The sequence below is a fragment of the Mycotypha africana genome (genome assembly GCF_025528875.1).
Source record: "Mycotypha africana strain NRRL 2978 chromosome Unknown BDF20scaffold_1, whole genome shotgun sequence".
Lineage (NCBI taxonomy): Eukaryota > Fungi > Mucoromycota > Mucoromycetes > Mucorales > Mycotyphaceae > Mycotypha > Mycotypha africana.
Window position 1 is genome coordinate 3,719,296 of NW_026515725.1, and position 19,850 is coordinate 3,739,145.

The window sequence follows — 19,850 nt, forward strand, 5'->3', positions numbered from 1 at the left end:
ATGATGACAAAAGCTGTGCCCTGAGTTACTTGCACGGTACACGTGATTCCTTTAAAAACAGAGGAAATGAAAGATCCGACAACAGCCATTCGTTTTTTTTTGCATAAAAAGGAAATAGGGAAGCGTTTCTTCTTTACATTTCTCTTGCAGTTTCAAAAGCACAAGACTCTCTAAAAATGTTTATTACAGTAACTACTGATGGCGAAGAGATTTACAACTTAGAAATAGATAGTCAGATGGCTATTGAGGATTTAAAAGCCTTGTTAGAAGCTGAGGTATGGCAATCGTTAAAATGCATTGCACAAACAAAGGGATGACACTTTTCTATTAACATTCATACTAACACTACAATAACTGGAAAATGAATAACCATAGTCAGGGGTACCACCTACTGCCCAACGTTTATACTATGGTGAAAAAGAGTTGACAGAATTGAAAAAGACTCTGGAAGAGTATCAAGTAGGACAAAACGAAATTGTTCATATGCAACAGCAGTTACCAGCCTCCTCAAGTTCAAGGTAAGGCAACCCCTTCTATATGGGCAATTGAGTTATTTTCAGCCGTTTCCCTAACAACAAGTCTGAATAAACGTTTCTTTCAAAATATAGCCTTGCAGCTGAATCTGATATGATGCGCATGCATGTCTTAAGGGACCCACGACTACTTCAACAGTTAGAAAACGTAAATGTGAAAAAGCAATGATTTGTTAAATACTAGCGACTTTGACTCACCATCAATCCAATGTACTTTGATTCGATAAACACACAGACTAATCCAGAATTAGCTCAAGCAGCACGTAGCGATCCTGCTAGGTTCGCGGCTATGGTCCAGCAGATCGAGCAAACACGGCGATCTGCCGAAATGCAAAAGGCGCAACTTGTAAGTAAATGGGTGCTTCAAAAATAAAAGGAAGGAGGGTTAGTGGTAGTAATGAAGCGAATTATTGTATTGAAGCGGCTCATTTCTTTCACTAATTGATGCTGACTAAAGTTGCCTCTTGAATACAATTTTTTCTTTTGAACAGGCTGCTATGAGTGATGATCCATTTGATGTAGAAACACAAAAACGTATAGAAGATGCCATCCGGCAAGAAAATATTGCTGCTAATTTGGAAGCAGCCATGGAATACAATCCTGAATCCTTCGCTAGAGTAAGAGCTTGTACTTTACGAGGCAAAATCCGAAAGAAATGATATCAAAGTGTTTGCTCAAAAATCTTATTCCTTACTATAGGTGACACGGCTTTATATCAATGTAGAGATCAATAACAAGAAATTAGTAGCGCTTGTTGATTCAGGAGCTCAAAGTACAGTCAGTAAGTAACTCATTTTTTGTTCTTGAATTGCTCTTGAAGCACTTCCACACAAAGCTTCAAGTCATTTACATACACTTACTATACATGATTCATCTATAGTAAGCCCAGAAACAGCAGAATCGTGTGGATTAATGCGATTGTTAGATACTCGTTTTAGCGGCGTTGCTAAAGGTGTAGGCACTGCGAAAATTCTGGGTCGTATTCATAGCGCTCAAATGCGTCTTGCTCAAAACTTATTCTTGACGTGCTCCTTCATTGTTGTTGAAGGCAAAGGATCCGAACTCTTATTTGGTTTGGATATGTTGAAGAAGCACCGTGCTTGTATTGATTTGAGAAAAAATGCATTGACTTTTGATGACTGTGATATACCTTTTTTGGCAGAACATGAACTACCCGAGAAACAGAGAAGGATTGAAATTCATGGTAGTGATGAAGACGAAACCGCCACGGAAGGTAGAACGGTTGTACCTCATATATCTACACCTCCTGCTTCCAATGCTGCTGGCTCTTTTTCTTCTTCTCAGCCACCGTCAGGATCTCAGTCAGTCAAGAGTACTAATGACAATAGTAGCACAAATACAGCTTCTCAAAGTAAGAAACAAACGCACACTCATTTAGCTCTATCACTTGTGTAAAATTAAAACAGAATCCATTATCACATTAGGTAAATATCCCGAACAGCATATCAAACTACTTATAGATATGGGCGTTAGTCGTCAGGTAATAGGGATAATCTTTTTGGAAATTGATTAAAAGAGAGTATACATAACGTAGGTTTTTGAACTTTACAGGAAGCGCTGAACGCATTAGAAATGGCTGGTGGAAACCCAGATTTGGCAGCAAGTTTGTTATTCTAAACCTAAAAGAAAAACTCCTATAAAGCATTTGAGGGGAGCATAATACACGTGTTTCTCTCAGATAACAAAATAACCATTATCTATATCAAAGTTGTATGCTTGTGTCTCTACAAGATTGGTGGCCGAAGAAAGCCGAAGTTTACTTCATATCCCAATTTAGTCTTCTTTACCAATTTTTTTATCCCCGCTTTTTGTTGTTATTTTTCTGTGTGCCTTTTTTTTTTTTTTTCCAAAAACTGTAAATTACTTTTTCTTTCTTTACGGGCATAAGTTCGAACCAACAAAAAAAGTTTCGAATCCCTTCTTTGTTTCTTTTCTTTTCTGTCAATTCATTATAGTCTTTCCACTTTTCATCTTTATAAACATTACAAAAAAGCAACTCCAACAATCAGGCTAGAATAAAATGGTACCTTGAAATTTCGTCTGTTTTCTCAACGTTAATCAAATAGATAGCGTTTATGCAGATCTAATATGTTTCCTCTTTCTGCTTATGTCTTGTTGCGTGAAGAACACAGCATCAAATCATTCAGCAGATCCTGAATTATTCTACATCAAGCAAGAACGTATTGGCAAAGGTTCTTTTGGTGAAGTCTTTAAAGGGTAAAGGTCACATTTGTCTATTACAATGAGAGTTAGGGGATGGTGCGGGGAGAGGGGAGAGAAAAGTTGGTTCTGCAACGCGTACGTACATCAACCCTCAACTGATCTTACATTGTAAATTGCTTTCACAATACACTTTGAAAAGGCTTGATCGACGTACGAATAAACCCGTAGCCATCAAAATCATCGACCTCGAAAGTGCAGAAGATGAAATTGATGATATTCAACAAGAAATAGCCATCTTATCACAGCTGGATTCGCCTTATGTGACAAAGTAAGTTTCTCAAGATTGACCTTTCTCTTAGCTTCTTCTCCTCTTTATTTTTAAACCTTGTCTCTGCGTCACTCTTTCTCACTCCCTAAAATTGCAAATCCCCACTTGGCTTACAGATATCATGGATCTTATCTTAAGGGAACAGGATTATGGATTATAATGGAATATTGTGCAGGTGGATCTTGTAGCGATCTGGTAAAGGAAACAATTTCATTGATTATTACCAACATAAGTGTCACTCCAGTCTAACTGAAGGAAAACTCATCTGCGAGATAATAGATGAAGATGGGAACTATTCGAGAGGAGTATATCGCCATTATTTTAAAAGAATTATTGAAGGGATTAGACTATCTTCACAATGAAGGAAAATTACACAGAGGTAACAATTGCTATACAAATATTCTGACGAAAGGCTTGACTAATAACAGTTTTAATTTCGCAAATAATTAGATATAAAAGGTACATTAGATTCAATATGTCTCAATTTCAATAATTGCTGATTTTCAATCTCCCTTGTTCCTTTGATGAACAGCTGCCAATATACTATTGAGTTCTAATGGTGAAGGTAAATGAGAAACCAACTAATGCATATCTATTTATTGTTGAGGGGCCGAAACTAACTATCTCATAACGGATATGTATCATAGTCAAGTTGGCTGATTTTGGTGTATCTGGACAGGTAAAAAAAAAAAGAAGAAAGGAATTGACAAATTTGGCAATTCAAAAACAATAGGATTTAAAAATTGAAAACCATGATCTATCTGTATACTAGATTACTGCAACCTTAACGAAGAAAAATACATTTGTTGGTACTCCCGTAAAGTAGCGCTCTTCAATTCAGAATATGCTATAAAAAAAAACCAACTGACATTATAGTGTACGTATAGTTTTGGATGGCACCAGAAGTCATTAAACAATCTGGATATGATTTCAAAGCGGATATTTGGTCGTTAGGCATTACAGCGATAGAATTAGCCAACGGTGAGCCGCCGTATGCTAAAATGCATCCTATGAAAGTGCTATTCCATATACCCAAGAATGATCCTCCTTCCTTGGGTCCTCCTCATAGTAAGGCTTTCCGAGACTTTGTCAGTTTATGTTTACAAACCAATCCTGCCGACGTAAGTTTCATATCGATCGTTGTATTACCACGTCCCATGCCATTATAACTGGAAGCTTCTTTAATTGACCTATAGAGGCCTTCAGCTAAAGAATTATCAAAGCACAAATTTATCAAAAGCAGCAAAAAAGTCGCTTATTTGACGGAATTGATTGAGGGACACGAGCGATGGATGAGCACGCATGGACGAGATGCTGAATCATCAGACGACGAAGAAAGGTACAAATTACGACATTTATAGTGCTAAAATTAACTCAGGCCATGAATCGTAACCTTATCACGATATTTAACCCTTCAAATAAAAGCATACCTGTAGATGATGACGATGGTTGGGATTTTGGAACGGTGAGACAAGCACCACCGACAATCTCATCGCAAAAAACAGTGGCAGCTATACAGCAACAACAACAATCACGACCCATATCCCAAATGCATACCTCACCTAGCCAATATTCAATCAATAGCTATGCCAATGGAAGCAACAATGACAGATATCAACGGCCGTTATCATCACAACAACAACTGCAAAGACAACCTTACCCACGAGATGTATCAAGCGATTATTTTAATTCTTCTCAATCCTCACAGCAATCCAATTCTACAAGCTCCCGCGTAAATGAAATGACTGTAGGTTCTTCACCATGTTGGAAATTTTACAACCACAATAATTTTTGTATTAACATATTATTCTTTTTCTTTCATTCCCATGAAATAGGCCAAATTACAGAACACCGGTATTCGCAATAGTACAAATATTTACGATGATTATGATAATGGCACATTCAATCAAAATACAGTGAGAGCGGTCGAACCATCTCATTGGTCATCATCCAACATGCAGAGCAGCAACCATCATAATAAACGGTCAAGCATGATACAACAGCAACAATCTCCGTCTGCTCTTGCCAATAATAATCCGTTACCTCCTTTACCGCCCACTTCCACAAGCAGATCATCATCTTCACGTAGTATAACCTCGTCGTCATTCATGTCATCCAGCAATAGTATAAATAACCGACTAAGTTCTATCAATGCTAGCAATGCTGAGAACACAGCATTCTTGGAGAGTATTTTACCTTTATTAGACAGAGTAGGTTATATTCTGATAGAATGAATCAGCATGGTTTTCTAACATTTTTACGTTCTACAATCAAATAGCTTCAAAAGAGTTGTAAGAATCATAAAAGTTTAGCAGCGGTAGAATCCTTACAAAAGTCACTTGTGTCAGTAGAGAGAGAATTACCCGGCACCGTAAAAGCATTTTTTGAAGACGCATCTCAATTATTATAACTTTTTATTATACTTTTCATTTTGTATTTTGTTAACCGTCGTTAAAAAGAAAAAAAAAGGAGGGATAAAATGCACAGCAGCAATAAAACATCTATTAAGATTAAGACACAGAATTGTTGGAAGGTGTACGATGTCTTTGGTATGGAAAAAACTATAATCCATGATGAGAACTGCTTTCTGCTCTTAGCATTACTTCTTGGTCATCCAAGCAATCATTTCAAACAAAGAAGGATATTTTGTAACCGATAAGTTAGCAATACCCGTAAGTAACGTACTTTCCACTGCATTGACCATGTTAGGACCAAAGAAGGTTACTACAGGAAAAAAATAAACACCAAAAAACAACGGGTAATCAAAAAGCACGACCAATATATCCAGTGGCTCTGAAGCTGGCGTTAGAACGGTTAAGCATATTCATCTGTTATTAACATTAAATCACCTAGCCTCGTATTTTAATTAAATTGGACCTTCAAAGGTGAAGAAACAGAATTCTTAACCATCCGTGTACATATTATGACGGCTGACAGCACGTAACTTCTGTTTTCATTTTTCTCTACACTTTTAATGACCTCTTCCACTATAATTTTCTTCCAATGGACTGCATTTCTTGTATATTATGAAATCTCAAAGCTCAAATCTTCCTTTCTGGAGTTGCGATCCATTGTTTTACCCTTATATACAAACTTATCGAAACGACAGACTTACAGTCACATATGATAATAATATACCGTAGGTTTATTCAATAGGTGATGTATCATTTGTAAAATTGCTTCGTTCTGAATTTAACTCTATGTACAGTTGAGAAGTGTCATGATGTAACGTATCGAAACAAAAGTTCCCTGTCAAATTACCCTTTCAAAGTTGATTCAAATGCATCGATTTAGTGTCGGAATATTCTTTTGTTGTAAACTTATTAACGTAATAATGATTTTCATTTAAATATCCAAATCGTCATCGGGATCTTCATCATCAAAATCATCTGCAGCATCAGGATCGTAATATATGAGAGCACTATTATTCTTACTTTCGTTTTCGACCTCTAGTTCATCATCATGGGCGTTTTGTGCTTTATAGTAAGGCAGTACCAAACTATCTTTCACTTCCTTTTGTTTCTCTGTCAGTGTAAGTTTGAAGGAGACATTTTGTGATAGCTTATTCAAAGCTTCTGCTTCCATCGTTTCTGCAGATAATTCCTCCTCTTTATCGCCATCATCCTCTAATTCATCATCGTGCTGTAACCGAGAGAGAGATACCACCTCTAATAATCCTGTTTTATCGTTCATGATGAACCCATTTGTTTCAAAAACCACCTTACCACTACGCTTTTTCCATTCAATGCGTGCAATTCCACCCTTTGACACATTGTTGGATGTGAGCTTGAGATAAGAGAATGTGTCAACAGGCTTAAACCCAGTTAAAGCTGCTGTTGTATCAAAATGTGTGCGCTCCCTTAAGGCCTCCAATGAGACAACGGCAGTAGCCATTCTATTGATAGAATCTTTGAGTGCCAAACCGTTGTGGTTTGGGGAAGTAAAGTTCATATCCGCGTGTAATCCAAGTACTAAGCGTACAGTGTCTATATCGGGTTCAGTAGGAGATTTTTTGTATGCTTAGTCATCACACCACACACATCCACGTACAATGTTTGAATATACCTGCTGTAGTCAATGAATCTAGTGTTTTGATTAATTGATAAGTTTTATGTTGCGAGATCATCGCTAGTGAAACGACAGAATCGACGAGTATTGTGCAACTGGCTGAGGTATTGACAATTTCGATGATCGGTTGTAAAATCAACTTCTCCATCTGCTGTAAGTTTAAGTTTTTAACAATAACTGTGTGCGGATCTTGTGCTGTTGTGTCTTCATCCCAACCTTGTGGATCTGAAAAACAGTCGATAACAAACATATTGTGTAGCTTATCCTTGGAGAAATAGCTGCGCCAAGCTTTCGGAGACGTTTCTGTCAAGACGACAATAACATTGCGCTCATCGATGAGAGATCGTTTACCAATGTCAACCAAAAAGGGTAGAGACGATAAACGAACTGTGTCGTTGAAACATAGAAAAGAGCACGTTTTCTTATTGTCTAACAATTGCGCAAGAGTCAGATTATTCATTGAAAAAAAAACAGAGCAGAAAATATTGAGAGCAGAAAGAGTGATTCACAGGAAAAATAATGACAATGTATGCCACAGAAAGTAGCAAACATGTGCAGCGGACTTATTTCAGAGCAGTTATTTACTGTTATTGTTTTTTAGCCACTGTTTCTATCATCGATCAAACAAAACTTTCAAATTTTAGTACAATAAATGACCATACAAAAACTAACCCGTATGACAAATTCAATTGAGAGATCAATTTTAGGGATTTCTTTTCAACCCAAGGATATACAACTTCTACATTAATGTAAGAATTTCGCGTTACCCAAGTGAATAAAGCAGAAAAAAAAATTCCATCGCTAAAAAGACCTCCTCTCAAAGAATTGCGACAAGTACTCCGATTAATCAAATAGTTGGATTGTTAATACCAACGACAGCGCAACTACTATCATGTTATGTTTGCAAAAATCAGTATGTTTGATAAAGAAGCCTATTATCTTCTCACACGGAAGAACGCCCTTCCTCCAGTAAATAGAAAGCTCATTTATACCAATATTATTTTGAACTGAATCGATTAATTCACAATATTTCATAGGAAAAACTAATTTACTTGAATCTACAGCTGTGTGGAACCCACTATGGTTGAAGTAGCTATTGATTGAGTTACTCAACACAGCCTGCATGGGCTTTCACAACCACCTCCTCAATAATCTTCCACGACATATGATTTGGACAGTTGGCCATAAACCCACGAAAAATTAAAAAAATAATCAGAGGAGAAAAGGGAACAAACTCGTAAGGCTTACTACTGATTCATAGCACGATAGCACGTTTACTGTATGTAAGCAATATTAAACCAAACAATAAATTTCTGGAAGAACGATCAAAGACGTAAAATAGAAAAGACTTGCCTGTACAGACTACGGCTTCCCTTAGATCACCTCAAAAAATGCATCTCAAGCTATCACTTACATAAAAGTAATCTTAGCATCAGATTCATGTACATTTATGATTAAAACCAGATATGGTATCTTGACGTTCAATGAGAATTCACTCACAACTATTGAGTGAACTATTATGCTTATGGCAGCTGAATGTAGATTGACAAAAATGGCTAGTTAGTAAATGAGAGTGCGATTTAACAATTACGCATAGCAAATATACATTTACCACTACCAATAAAGCACAAGCTAATGTTATATCCAACTCATTTAGAGTATGCTTCTCTCTTATTCAGATAAGCGATTTTAATTCTCTCAAACAATAATATCTATGCCGATCTTGAATGGTGGGATGATAAGTGATAACTAATTGATAAGATTGTTAATTGTATGATAGAATTATAGGCAAGAGTGGATGGATATAACAACACAAATTATATTGATCACGGCATTAAACAATCCTACGACGATCTTATTAGATCTGTCGTGTAAACAATTAGATGTAGCCAAAACAAGAGAAAGTAAGTCTATGATCTCACTGAAAGATGGCTTAATAGGTGTTCAATCATACGTCCTCATAGATTTATTGTTATTGAACCTGAAAGCAATACATTGTTAAACTCTTACTTGTTAGCATGGACTGTAAAAATGCAACAGACTCGTCATTGCACGCTTATTGAAACCGTAATGTTATCCGTAAAAGCACACCAATAATAAGATGTTGGCGATTTAAGTATATATATATGATAAAGAGGTTACAGATCTTTCATTTCGGTCGAGGAGGAAATACATTCAGAAATTGTTGAACATTTTTGTACAGCGAGGGCAATTTAGCGAAGGGCTAAGCAAAATAATAGTAGCTGAGGAAAGCAAAAGGAAAAAAAAAAATAATGTAAAACGTCTGCTCTCTTTCTAACTCTTGCTACTGATAATAAAGAAGATGATGTGCTATGATCATATTGGAGCAGCCTAATCGAACAGTTTCGTAAAGGCAAGCTATTAGCGAAAATATAAACCATGCTTGTAGGAATCACAAATGCTATAGTGGTATATTTTGAAAGTGACATTAAATCAAATGAATAGAAAGATAAGTTAGTAATGTACGGAAGGCGTTCGTTGTGTAGGTTGCTTTTATGGGCTGAATGTGCATTTTTTAAATAATAAGCATACGTGCAGCTTTCAAGTCCAGCAGTACAAGCTTTATGATCCGCTCTAGTGGGGAATCGTGCAAGCGTCCTTGTGTGGGGTCTTCATCAACCACAGTTTTTTATCTCAGGTTTTAGACAAAGCTGCAATATAACTGGACGAAACAAAACAAAATTTTTGAGACATTTCAGGCTAAAGTTTGAGCACCGATTTTACACTAAAATGGAGACGTTTTACTTGCAAAAATCGAACCAGTTTCGTGCTAGCAATAACAGGAAAGGGATTAAGTTGTTGCCTTCTAGCTAAAATCCATCGGACTTTTCTTGTCATTCCAATCCGAAAGGCTGATATCTATCACGGTTCCATGGTATTGACAAATTTTGCAAACAAGGATGCTACAGCCACGGACGGTGTCTAATGCTTCCAACGTGTCTGAGCGACTATATGAATTCTTTTTAACCTGATTCAAATTCTTTTTTTAAAGAGATCTCATTTTCTGTACAATAAAACTTTTGTACTTGGATAGGACTGAAAGTTACAAAAGCGCGGAATACTAGGAAGAAGGGATCTTTTCCCTGTTTAAAATATGCTCTTAATTATTAATATAACCTTAAGAACAAAAATGTGAGAGGAGAAGTGTTATGGAAAGGCACGTCTTAAGCATTGTAAATCACCTTTTTATGAATAAAAAAAAAATCTAACCGAATGATGACTACGATTTGAAAAAAGTTTCCCTGTGTTGTCTACTGTTATTTTCGCTTGACTTTTGCACGAAATGGCTATCATATTGAGATTATAAATTCAGACTAAGTTAAAATTTATTTTGGATAAAAAGTATAGTTTTTGGAATCATACCTTTTCTTAAATGCTCAATGCCAAATGTGCGAACTACTATTACTCAAACAGGGTAGGTATTCTGTGCCAACTATCCTGTTTGAGTAGGTAGTAACGTCAAGTAGCAGTTAATAAAACCTCAGAAATGTACAGTGAGAAGCTTCACAAGACGAACTCACTTAAACGCGTAACGTAGGTTACAAGGGGCAGCTTCCGAGCGTAAAGCTCATACTTATCTGAATGGTTTGTTCGAAGGAGCTCCGCTTTAATAGTAATATGTTGTTGGCAAGCAAAGGAAGCTTTAGTTGAGTGACCACTTAGACCACAGTGCTTGCATATGACAGTATTCGATGGCGATGCTTTTTTCGTTTTCAACCTTCTCTTTTTCTCTTCTCTTTAGCTTGCTTTGTTTCGTAGTCGTCTTTTCCGGACTTTCGCTTCTTGGCTGGAAAAGCGTATGAATAGAATATCAGTGAAAATGAACGGGAATACCACCTCTTCAGCTATCTGTTACCATTATATTCAGGACACCAAGTATGAGCCCATGTCCGTCCCGTCCGCAATCGAAACATGTTTCTTAAAATTGGTGGTTCATTGATTCTGTTAGAGTACATAAACGAATAGTAAACAGAAGACAGCAATCATGAACTGAATTTCTTTATTCTTTTGTTGCTTTTTCTTCAACTTTGCTTCAAGATAAACTTTTGTTTCTCGTGACGGCATGATAAAAAAAACTACTCAAAAGATATAAACACTTAGTTACAAACAAAATATGTACAGTACAGTAGTTGTGAGTAGCTCGTGATGAGATCTTATTTTAATCTACCTGAAGATCCACTGTTAACACTTCTTTAATAATTCTATAAAACAAATAACGGCTATGAAAAAGGGGAAAAGGTATCAACGAAACCGAAACTTTTTGTTAGAATGTTATTTGGACAATAAAGAAGTTTTGACAACAAAAACAATCTAGACAGATTTCTTTGGACGCGCTAAATTTTGTCACCAAATTAAGACACGTTTATTTATCACTTCATCAGTTACTGACAAAAAACAGGCGTTTTGAAGTTGATTTATACAATCACCTATTGTTATTGCTTTCTTTAAGGGAAAAATGACACTAAAGTGGCACGATTTTAGATCAAGAGAGATGCTGAGCAGTCAATGAGAATACAGGATTGTGAGTCATTTACATAGAATACAACTGGACAATCAGTTCAGATGGCAGCTAAGGAGAATGTAGGAATTCTTTTGGGCCGATCAAACAACGAAACTTACTTCAACAAATGCGTGGAAAAAGAGGCGGGCCTCAGATGTTTACTACAAGTGTCCAAATGTAAAAAGTAACTAGTCCGAAAATAATGACTTAAATTTTCTGAGTTAAGTCAATCAAGATATCCAATTATGTATATAAAAAAGTCTAAACTAAACCAAAAATACTGTAGTAAAAAGCTTTAAGTTATCTGAAATAAGTTTTATTTGTCTAAAAAAATAGTTTGTCTTAATCTAAACAAGAAATAAATAATAAAATAAATGTACTTGTCACTTTATAATGGCCTGTAACCACTTTTGCCAACACCATCTCAACCCATTTGACAATGAGTGTTGCATCCTCATCTTCTGAGGCTACCTGGGCAACTGTAACTGCTCGGAAAAGCGCCAGCCGTATCCCGGCGCCATTAAAAAAGGTTCATGATGGCCAACGTGAACGTTTCGTTGCTAAGCTGCTTTACGAGGCACCTGACGTGGCTGCTTATTTGCGTTCACAACAAATCACGTCGATCGTCCACTCAACTCTTACGAGTGGGTCGGTTATCTTCAAGTTTCCTTCTAAAATTTTTGATCATTATACCGACGCGTATAGATTGATCACTGATCAGCTTGGCCCTGTCCTTGGGGGATTAAATCCTATCTCTTTACGTAGTACACGTCCCCTTTCCGATTTAATCATTGCAACTAAGTTCAAGTCCGATGATGCCAACACCAAAGCCATTTCGCATGGCGTAACTGTTGAGCATGTCACCTACAAAGCCAGCCGCTTCGTAGGTAAGGTTGATACCACTTTCACGCGTGTCAACCTCACCCTCTTTCAATTTGAGGATGAAGCAACCTTGATAAGTAAGCTTAAGAAATCTATGGCCATTTATGGCAAGGTGTGCCAGATCAAGATGCTTACCAATCGAGGTTTCTTTGAGGGCGAACTTTCCATCTTGCTTGACACCAGCGGTAGAGATGACGATGACCCTTCCCCCGTACAACCATTGGACCGTAAACTGTTCTTGTCTGAATGGGATACGTTAGCCCCTGCCAGCTGGAAAGGCGCACCTCCTGTCTGCTACTACTGTCGCCAAGCCGGGCACGTTCGTAAAGACTGTCCTGCTTTGCAAAATTTGACCTGCTATAAATGTCATCGCAAGGGTCATATTCGCCGAAATTGCCGCATGGCAGACGTCCCCGTTCCTGTTTTAAACGTTAATGAGCAAAGTGATACTGACGCCATTGCCGAATATGAAGTCCTGAGTGAACTCGCCCATAAAGAACGCCCCACCGATAGCCCTACACATTCCTCTACCATCAATGATGAGTCTGGCCTTATCATCCCGAAAAAGGCAAAACGATATGCTACCCGATCAACGACCGCTAAGGCTTCTGTAGATCATACTTTGTCTCCATTCAATACACCCACTGGTACTGCCGGCTCAAAATATGCCAGTATCACTGTTGCTGCCAGTATGGCTCTGGACGAGCCTGCAACACCTGCTTCTTCCGATGCGAACACTAGTTCGGCGACTACACCCCTTCATAGTCGTTTAACTCCTGCTCACACCGATGATATGGATCTGATAATAGATGCGGATACCACTCCTCCCAACATAGTCATGACCGCCCAGGAGGGCAATGAATAATCGACCAATACGCGTCGCATCCTTAAATGCTCGCAGCATTTTCAAGGATGCTAACAAATATACCCAGAAACAATATATATCCCATTTACGTTCCCCTGCTTTGTCTGTTGACATTTTATGTCTCCAAGAAGTATCCGCATATCATTCACAAGACCACCTCACAATCGATCAAATCAAATATTTCCATTCCTTCCTCTTTCCCCAGTGTGCAATCCTACTCTCTAAGTATTGTGCCATTATCTGTTTAAACCCGAAGTTATTGTTAACAGATGAAATTGTCACTTTCGATGAACGCTGTTTACAAGCGACCATCATCGATACAGTTAGCCGTAATTTTATATGCTCTATCACTAATATTTACGTTCCAGCAACTACCCATGATAGAATGCCTTTCCTCGCCTCCTTGATGTCACAACCGTTTTTTACAAAGGAGGCTCCAGATGTCAGCTTTATTGTTGGCGATTTTAATATGTCGCTAGCTTCTCTATCAACCACTTCAACCAATCCTAGTTTTCATGAATGCTATCGTCACCTCACTCATTATTATGATAACTGCTTCTCTGCAAGCATTCCTACTTTCCAGCGTGGTGTCACTCGCAGTACCATCGATTATTTCTTCTGTCACCGAAGTATTACCGCACGAGTCCTTAACAGAACTCAACGGTACCTACCTAGCGCTTGGACAGACCATGTCCTCATGATGGCTGACCTGTCACCCGATCGTTTGGACGTAGGACCCGGGGTATGGCGCTTCAACCCTTTGCTGCTGTCTAACGATATATTTGTGGATTTATTAAAGACTGCCCTCATTGAGTTCTTTGAAGTCCGTAATAATATCACCTCCAACCCACAAAGTACCTGGGAGGCTCTAAAACATTTATTAAAACACATTGCAGACCTATTCTCCCATGGATCTACTGCTAAAAGGCAGACAACCATTGCCGAACTTCAACACCAACGGGAAGCCCTGCTTTCCTTAAATAAGCCAGCATTCAATATAACCAACAGACAAGTGTCGCTTATTGAACAGAAACTAGACAAATTGCAGGAAGAATCCGCGCAGCAACATCTTTTACGGTCAGCCACTCGATGGCATGAGAAAGGAGAGCGCAATAATAGATACTTTTACAGGGTTATCAAAGAAAGACAAGCACAACGAACGATTCAATCTTTAAAAAGTGGTCAAGATGGCCCTGTCTTAACTAGTACTAATGCTATCCTTGAGGAAGCTCATATGTTCTATAGCAACCTTTATCGCCCTGATCCTATCGACCTGTCGGCAGTTCAAACGTTACTGGATAATGTTCCGCAGGCGATTGGTCTTACAACCGCTCAACAGAATGATCTTACAGCACCGCCCACGTCAGAAGAACTAATTTCTATAGTTAACCACTTGCCTCCACAAAAAAGTCCTGGTTTAGATGGCATACCGTATGAGGTTTACCGCCATCTGCTTTCCTGGAACATTCCGGGTTTTAAGCAACTCTTCCTTCAAGTTTATACTGACGCCTTTGAAAATATTTTCCCAGCCACCTGGAAACAAACTCGGATGGTCTTACTGTACAAAAAGGGAGACCCTGAACTCTTACAGAACTGGCGGCCTCTATCGATGATCAACACTGATACGAAGATTTTCACAAAACTGTTAGCTAATAGGTTCAATGTCGTTTTATCACAGCTGATTAATCGCTATCAGACTGGCTTTTTACCGCACCGACTAATCTCGGATAATGGGTGGGTTAACCAAATACTAATGTCACATTATAGCCATTGTGGTATGTCTCACCCTGCTGTTGCTGTCCTCTTGATCAAGAAAAAGCATATGACCGAGTACATCCTACCTACCTTCAGATGGTTATGAAGCATTTCGGCTTTCCTGCTTCCCTCGTATCTTGTTTATCTAGCCTATTTTTTGACACAGAAATATCCCTTAACATCAATGGATGGTTAAGTGCTCCCGTTCGCCAACAACGTGGCCTTCGGCAGGGAGACCCCTTATCACCACTGTTGTTCAATTTAGCTTTCGAACCCTTACTACGTACCATTTTGTCGAGCTCTGACATCAAAGGCGTTTCACTGCTCTCAACCTCCGCCTCCTCTAGTCGATATGGACAACTTCTAGCTCGCAGTCTGAGTGTCCGTTTTGAACCACAGCCTTTGTTTGACTGGCAAAACCCCCCTCGTTTCAAATTATTGAGCTATGCGGATGATTTAGAGGTTTTCTTGACCACACCTACGGAATGGCGTGTCTTGAAAGACCTCCTTACAGTTTATGGTAACGCTAGTAATGCCCGTGTCAATTTGACAAAAACAGAAATTGTTTCCCTCTCTGGTCATCCGCATACGGCATGGCTGCATATTGCTAATCAGGAATCTGTAACCTTTCATACAGCTGAAAGTCCATCTGCTGCCAAATATCTTGGCTATCCTCTCTTCTCAACCAATGCTCAACTAAAACACTATCTAGCTTCCCTTGAACTGAAAATAGTCCGTCACTTTAACCTCCTGAAACAACGGGGATTGTCTGTCCGAGGTGCCTCACTAGTTGCTAATTCCTTGATACTTAGTAAGTTATGGCATCTCCTGCGTATTGTAGTTGTTCCGGTGGACTGGCTTGATAAGCTTCGTAGCATTGTCCGGTCTTTTGTGGTTCCTTTCTGGCCTGCTCCATCGTGGGAGCGCTTGTGCTCACCTAAACGTTTTGGTGGTTTAGGCTTAGTGGATCTGCACCGACAACAATTAGCTCTTCATCTTGTGTATGTTCAGCGCCTTCTACAGCCCCCTTCATCAACCGATTTTGTCTCCCCATTACTGGCACATTGTATCCAAGTGTACACCGGTCAGTTGTCCTTACTACCATGGATTTTATCGACTGCCACTTATCGTTCATCATTTCGCTTCCTTCCGAATATGATCCACCTATGTTCTCTGCTGATGAAACTTCCTTCATCATCTCTTTCCTCCTCATGGCATGGCCGCTGGATTGCTGATTTGCCCCTTCGTAGTGCCTTACAGCGTTCCCCCTCGTTTGTAGGCCCCTTACCCGTGGATCTCAATAGCCTCCCACGGCATTTAATCGTCTCTACTGTTCTCCTTTGGTCTTCGATAACTAACTGCTTCTACACGCTAGGGTATACGTATTTTCAGGACTATCCGAAACTGAAAAGGATACCTAGTTTGCTTTCCCAAGGTGTAATACAATGGCTTCCTTTTATTCAGAACCGATTGATTGACATCCGGGCCCCTCCTCCGGCTGCTGCTCCTACGCCCACTTCACGATGGCCTAATGTATCTTACAGCACCTTATGGTTGCCTGATATGTCCCAGTGGCGTGTACCTTCTGGTTCTCAGAACAATACCACCATTTTAAAGCTTTCGCTTAGTATGCTACGGCTATACTGGCATCCTGATTATTCCGTTTTTAGTGACCCTCCTCGGATTCCTCAAGTGTTTCCTTTACGGTATCGGCCTCCGGCTCAATGGAAACGGTTCTGGTCACTCTCAATCCCTCATGCAGTGCTAACTCCATGGTGGCGTTTATGGTATAATTGCATTGGGTACAGAGCTTGGCTGTTTTCCATCAATCCTGTCATAGCTGACTCCCCTCTTTGCCGCCATTGCAGAGACTCCCCTGAGGATGGTTTTCATTTTTTCGTTGGTTGTCCACCTAAATGGCAATTTTGGATCACGGCACTGGAGGAAAATAGAATTATCTTTTTTCCTGCCACACCTACTGGCATTTGGCATATATTGTTAACACTTTGTTCCCCGTTAGATAATTCTCCTCTGCCTGACCACACAATCGTTCAGGTTAGTTTGATACTTTTAAGTATCTGGAAATATCATTGGCGCTGCCATTTTGATCGCATCTCTTGGTCCCTAGCAGGAGTTCGTACCGTCTACCAAGACGAGGTTCGATTCAGAACACTCAATACGAGCTCGTAGTATACTTAATGGTTTCTTTGTCGTAGTTTTTATGTATGCCTTTTCTTCACTTCTTTTATTGCCACTTATTAAAATATAATTTATTGTCCGTATAGTCACTTTTAATAAAGTACGTGAATTAAATACAAACAAAAAAAAAAAACTTTATAATGGCCTGTCATTCTCTTTTCCATATGATGCTGTCGACATCCTTACGAAAGAAATTTCAATGCCGTTCCGCGAACCACTTCAAACAATCCGTAAAATATGACTCTTTTGTCTGTAAAAAACTGGAAGGTGGTAATTGACACTTTCTTCTATATAGCATAGACTTTATTCAGCATTGGCTTCTTTGAGACAGTCCTTAAATAATGTTGAAAGGCACAATTCCGAAATTAACGCCTTCATTTCATTAAATGACACAGAAGTACTAGAAAAACAAGCTAGGGAAGCTGAAGAAAGGTATTTGAGAGGTATTTAATCAAAACGTAGGCTGGCTTTGCCGAATTTATTTCATAATAACATCTTATCGAACCAATAACAATTTAAAAGGGAAGCCATTAAGCCGCATTGATGGTATGACGATTGGTATCAAAGATAATATTTGTACAAGCTCTCTACCAACTACTTGTGCATCCAATATGTTGAGAGGTAATAATGAAGTAGCATGTATGTAATAAAGAAAAAACCGCATGTCTTTAATATCTGTTTTCGTGGTTGTAGACTTTACCTCGCCTTACGACGCCACTGTAGTAAAAATGATTACTGAAGCAGGTGGATTGATAATGGGAAAAACGAACATGGATGAATTCGGTATGGGGTAAGTCTTATTAGAATAAAGTATTGTTAGAAGTATATATCGATTGCTGATGTTCCTTATATAGTTCCCTAAATAAGCATACAGTATTTGGGCCTGTTATCAATCCGATTGGGTATGCCAAGAAAGAATCAAAATCAGCTGGTGGTAGCTCCGGTGGGAGTGCAGCAAGTGTTGCTATGAACATGTGTACAGCGTAAATATAAGCAAATATCATAGTACAATGATCGTTCAAGTTGCACTAAATGCGGCTTAATTTCAGGGCACTTGGATCGGATACGGGTGGATCCATACGTATGCCAGCATCTTATTGTGGAATCGTCGGTTTTAAGCCCACGTATGGAAGGTGCTCTCGGTATGGCCTTGTAGCCTATGCAAATTCTTTAGATACCATTGGTATACTAGCAAGGAGCGTCGAAGATTGTTCAAATGTGTATGGTAAATATTATAAGGAAAATATACACAATCAAGCGTTATTAGTATTCCAAGTGGCTGACGTTCTTCTGTAGATGTTATATCTCCATACGACGAAAAGGATCCTACATCAATGCCAATAGATTTGCGAACGAATTTGTCTATCCAAGAATGTAAATTACTATCACAATTTGACCACGGTAACAATTTAAATGGGTTAGTTGTGGGTGTTCCACAAGAATTCTACGTCGATTCTCTATCAGACGAAGTAATTCAAGTGTGGCGTCGAGGAATAAAACAATTTAAGGAATTAGGAGCAACGATAAAGTCGGTTTCATTACCACATATTTCCTTGGCTTTGCCCGCTTATTACATCTTGGCTTTTGCAGAAGCAAGCTCGAACTTATCGAGATACGATGGAATAAGATATGGTAAGGTTCAAAGGTATGATGTCTATAGTCCAAGTTCTCACAGCTCTCTCGATCCACTCATGTTTTAAATACGCGTAGGTCATCGAAGACCCAATACGAACGATGCTCAGCTTTACGAAAATACACGTACAAATGGGTTTGGGGATGAAGTAAAAAGACGTATATTATTAGGCACGCATATTTTAACAGAAGGGTAGGAGGCTTAAACACATTATATAGTAAAATATAAAACTGATAACCAACATATCACTGTATCAACTAGCACTTATGAGACACTGTTCCTACCTGCACAGAAAGTCAGACGAACGATCCAAAAAGAATTTAATCAGTTGTTCAAACAAGCTAATTTATTGGAAAGCGACACAAAAGAATTAGAAGAAGGAGCAACAGGAGTAGCAAGTCAGGACAGTAAGGTCGATATCTTATTAGTTCCTAGTGCAACCTCTCCTGCCCCATTATTGAGCAATGATAGTGCTAATAACATACAGGAATACTTAAACGATGTGATGACTCTACCAGCTAATCTAGCCGGTATACCAGCTATTACGCTGCCATTCGCTTCAAGTAATCAGGAGTATCCCATTGGCTTACAACTAATGGGTCAGTATGGTTATGACAGATTTCTACTAAAAATTGCAAAAATAATAATGAAAGAAAAAATGTAATAAAATATTCTGTTGGTGCAACATAACACGATGTTACCTTCCGCATTTGAACATTTTGGGTCGGTTTTTTCATTCACGGAACAAAGAAAATGCCTCACCAACCTTTTTTTAATGTTGTACCTTTCTTTTTCCACTTGTAGAAAGCATTTTTTTTTTTTTTTTTTTTTTTTTGTTTTCTGCCGATAAATTAAGCATTCAAAAAAAAACCATATTCATC

At 38.6% G+C, this 19,850-nt stretch overlaps 4 protein-coding genes across 4 annotated transcripts; 3 read left to right on the forward strand and 1 right to left on the reverse strand.

Annotated features, from left to right (window-relative positions):
• Window positions 1-108: 108 nt before the first annotated feature.
• On the forward strand, window positions 109-1,557 carry BDF20DRAFT_92120 (uncharacterized protein). Its single transcript, XM_053084665.1, has 7 exons — window positions 109-275; window positions 376-518; window positions 609-681; window positions 769-879; window positions 1,025-1,150; window positions 1,233-1,314; window positions 1,418-1,557. Exons 1-7 carry the CDS (start codon window positions 177-179, stop codon window positions 1,444-1,446), a joined length of 663 nt encoding a protein of 220 aa, XP_052941430.1. The 5' UTR covers window positions 109-176; the 3' UTR covers window positions 1,447-1,557.
• Window positions 1,558-2,394: 837 nt separating this feature from the next.
• BDF20DRAFT_92009 (kinase-like domain-containing protein) lies at window positions 2,395-4,672 on the forward strand. Its single transcript, XM_053084658.1, has 12 exons — window positions 2,395-2,577; window positions 2,680-2,771; window positions 2,917-3,045; window positions 3,162-3,240; window positions 3,325-3,424; window positions 3,496-3,504; window positions 3,578-3,610; window positions 3,693-3,724; window positions 3,818-3,862; window positions 3,933-4,166; window positions 4,242-4,384; window positions 4,482-4,672. Exons 1-12 carry the CDS (start codon window positions 2,575-2,577, stop codon window positions 4,483-4,485), a joined length of 903 nt encoding a protein of 300 aa, XP_052941431.1. The 5' UTR covers window positions 2,395-2,574; the 3' UTR covers window positions 4,486-4,672.
• A 1,506-nt stretch (window positions 4,673-6,178) lies between these two features.
• On the reverse strand, window positions 6,179-7,669 carry BDF20DRAFT_848734 (Elongator complex protein 5). The gene is made up of 2 exons (XM_053079872.1): window positions 7,111-7,669; window positions 6,179-7,031 (listed from the first exon to the last, which is right to left on the reverse strand). Exons 1-2 carry the CDS (start codon window positions 7,571-7,573, stop codon window positions 6,391-6,393), a joined length of 1,104 nt encoding a protein of 367 aa, XP_052941432.1. The 5' UTR covers window positions 7,574-7,669; the 3' UTR covers window positions 6,179-6,390.
• A 9,752-nt stretch (window positions 7,670-17,421) lies between these two features.
• Window positions 17,422-19,662, forward strand: BDF20DRAFT_848768 (glutamyl-tRNA amidotransferase subunit A). Its single transcript, XM_053079873.1, has 9 exons — window positions 17,422-17,566; window positions 17,632-17,779; window positions 17,859-17,957; window positions 18,030-18,126; window positions 18,191-18,319; window positions 18,386-18,561; window positions 18,633-18,968; window positions 19,047-19,161; window positions 19,231-19,662. Exons 1-9 carry the CDS (start codon window positions 17,477-17,479, stop codon window positions 19,631-19,633), a joined length of 1,593 nt encoding a protein of 530 aa, XP_052941433.1. The 5' UTR covers window positions 17,422-17,476; the 3' UTR covers window positions 19,634-19,662.
• The last annotated feature ends 188 nt before the right edge of the window (window positions 19,663-19,850 follow it).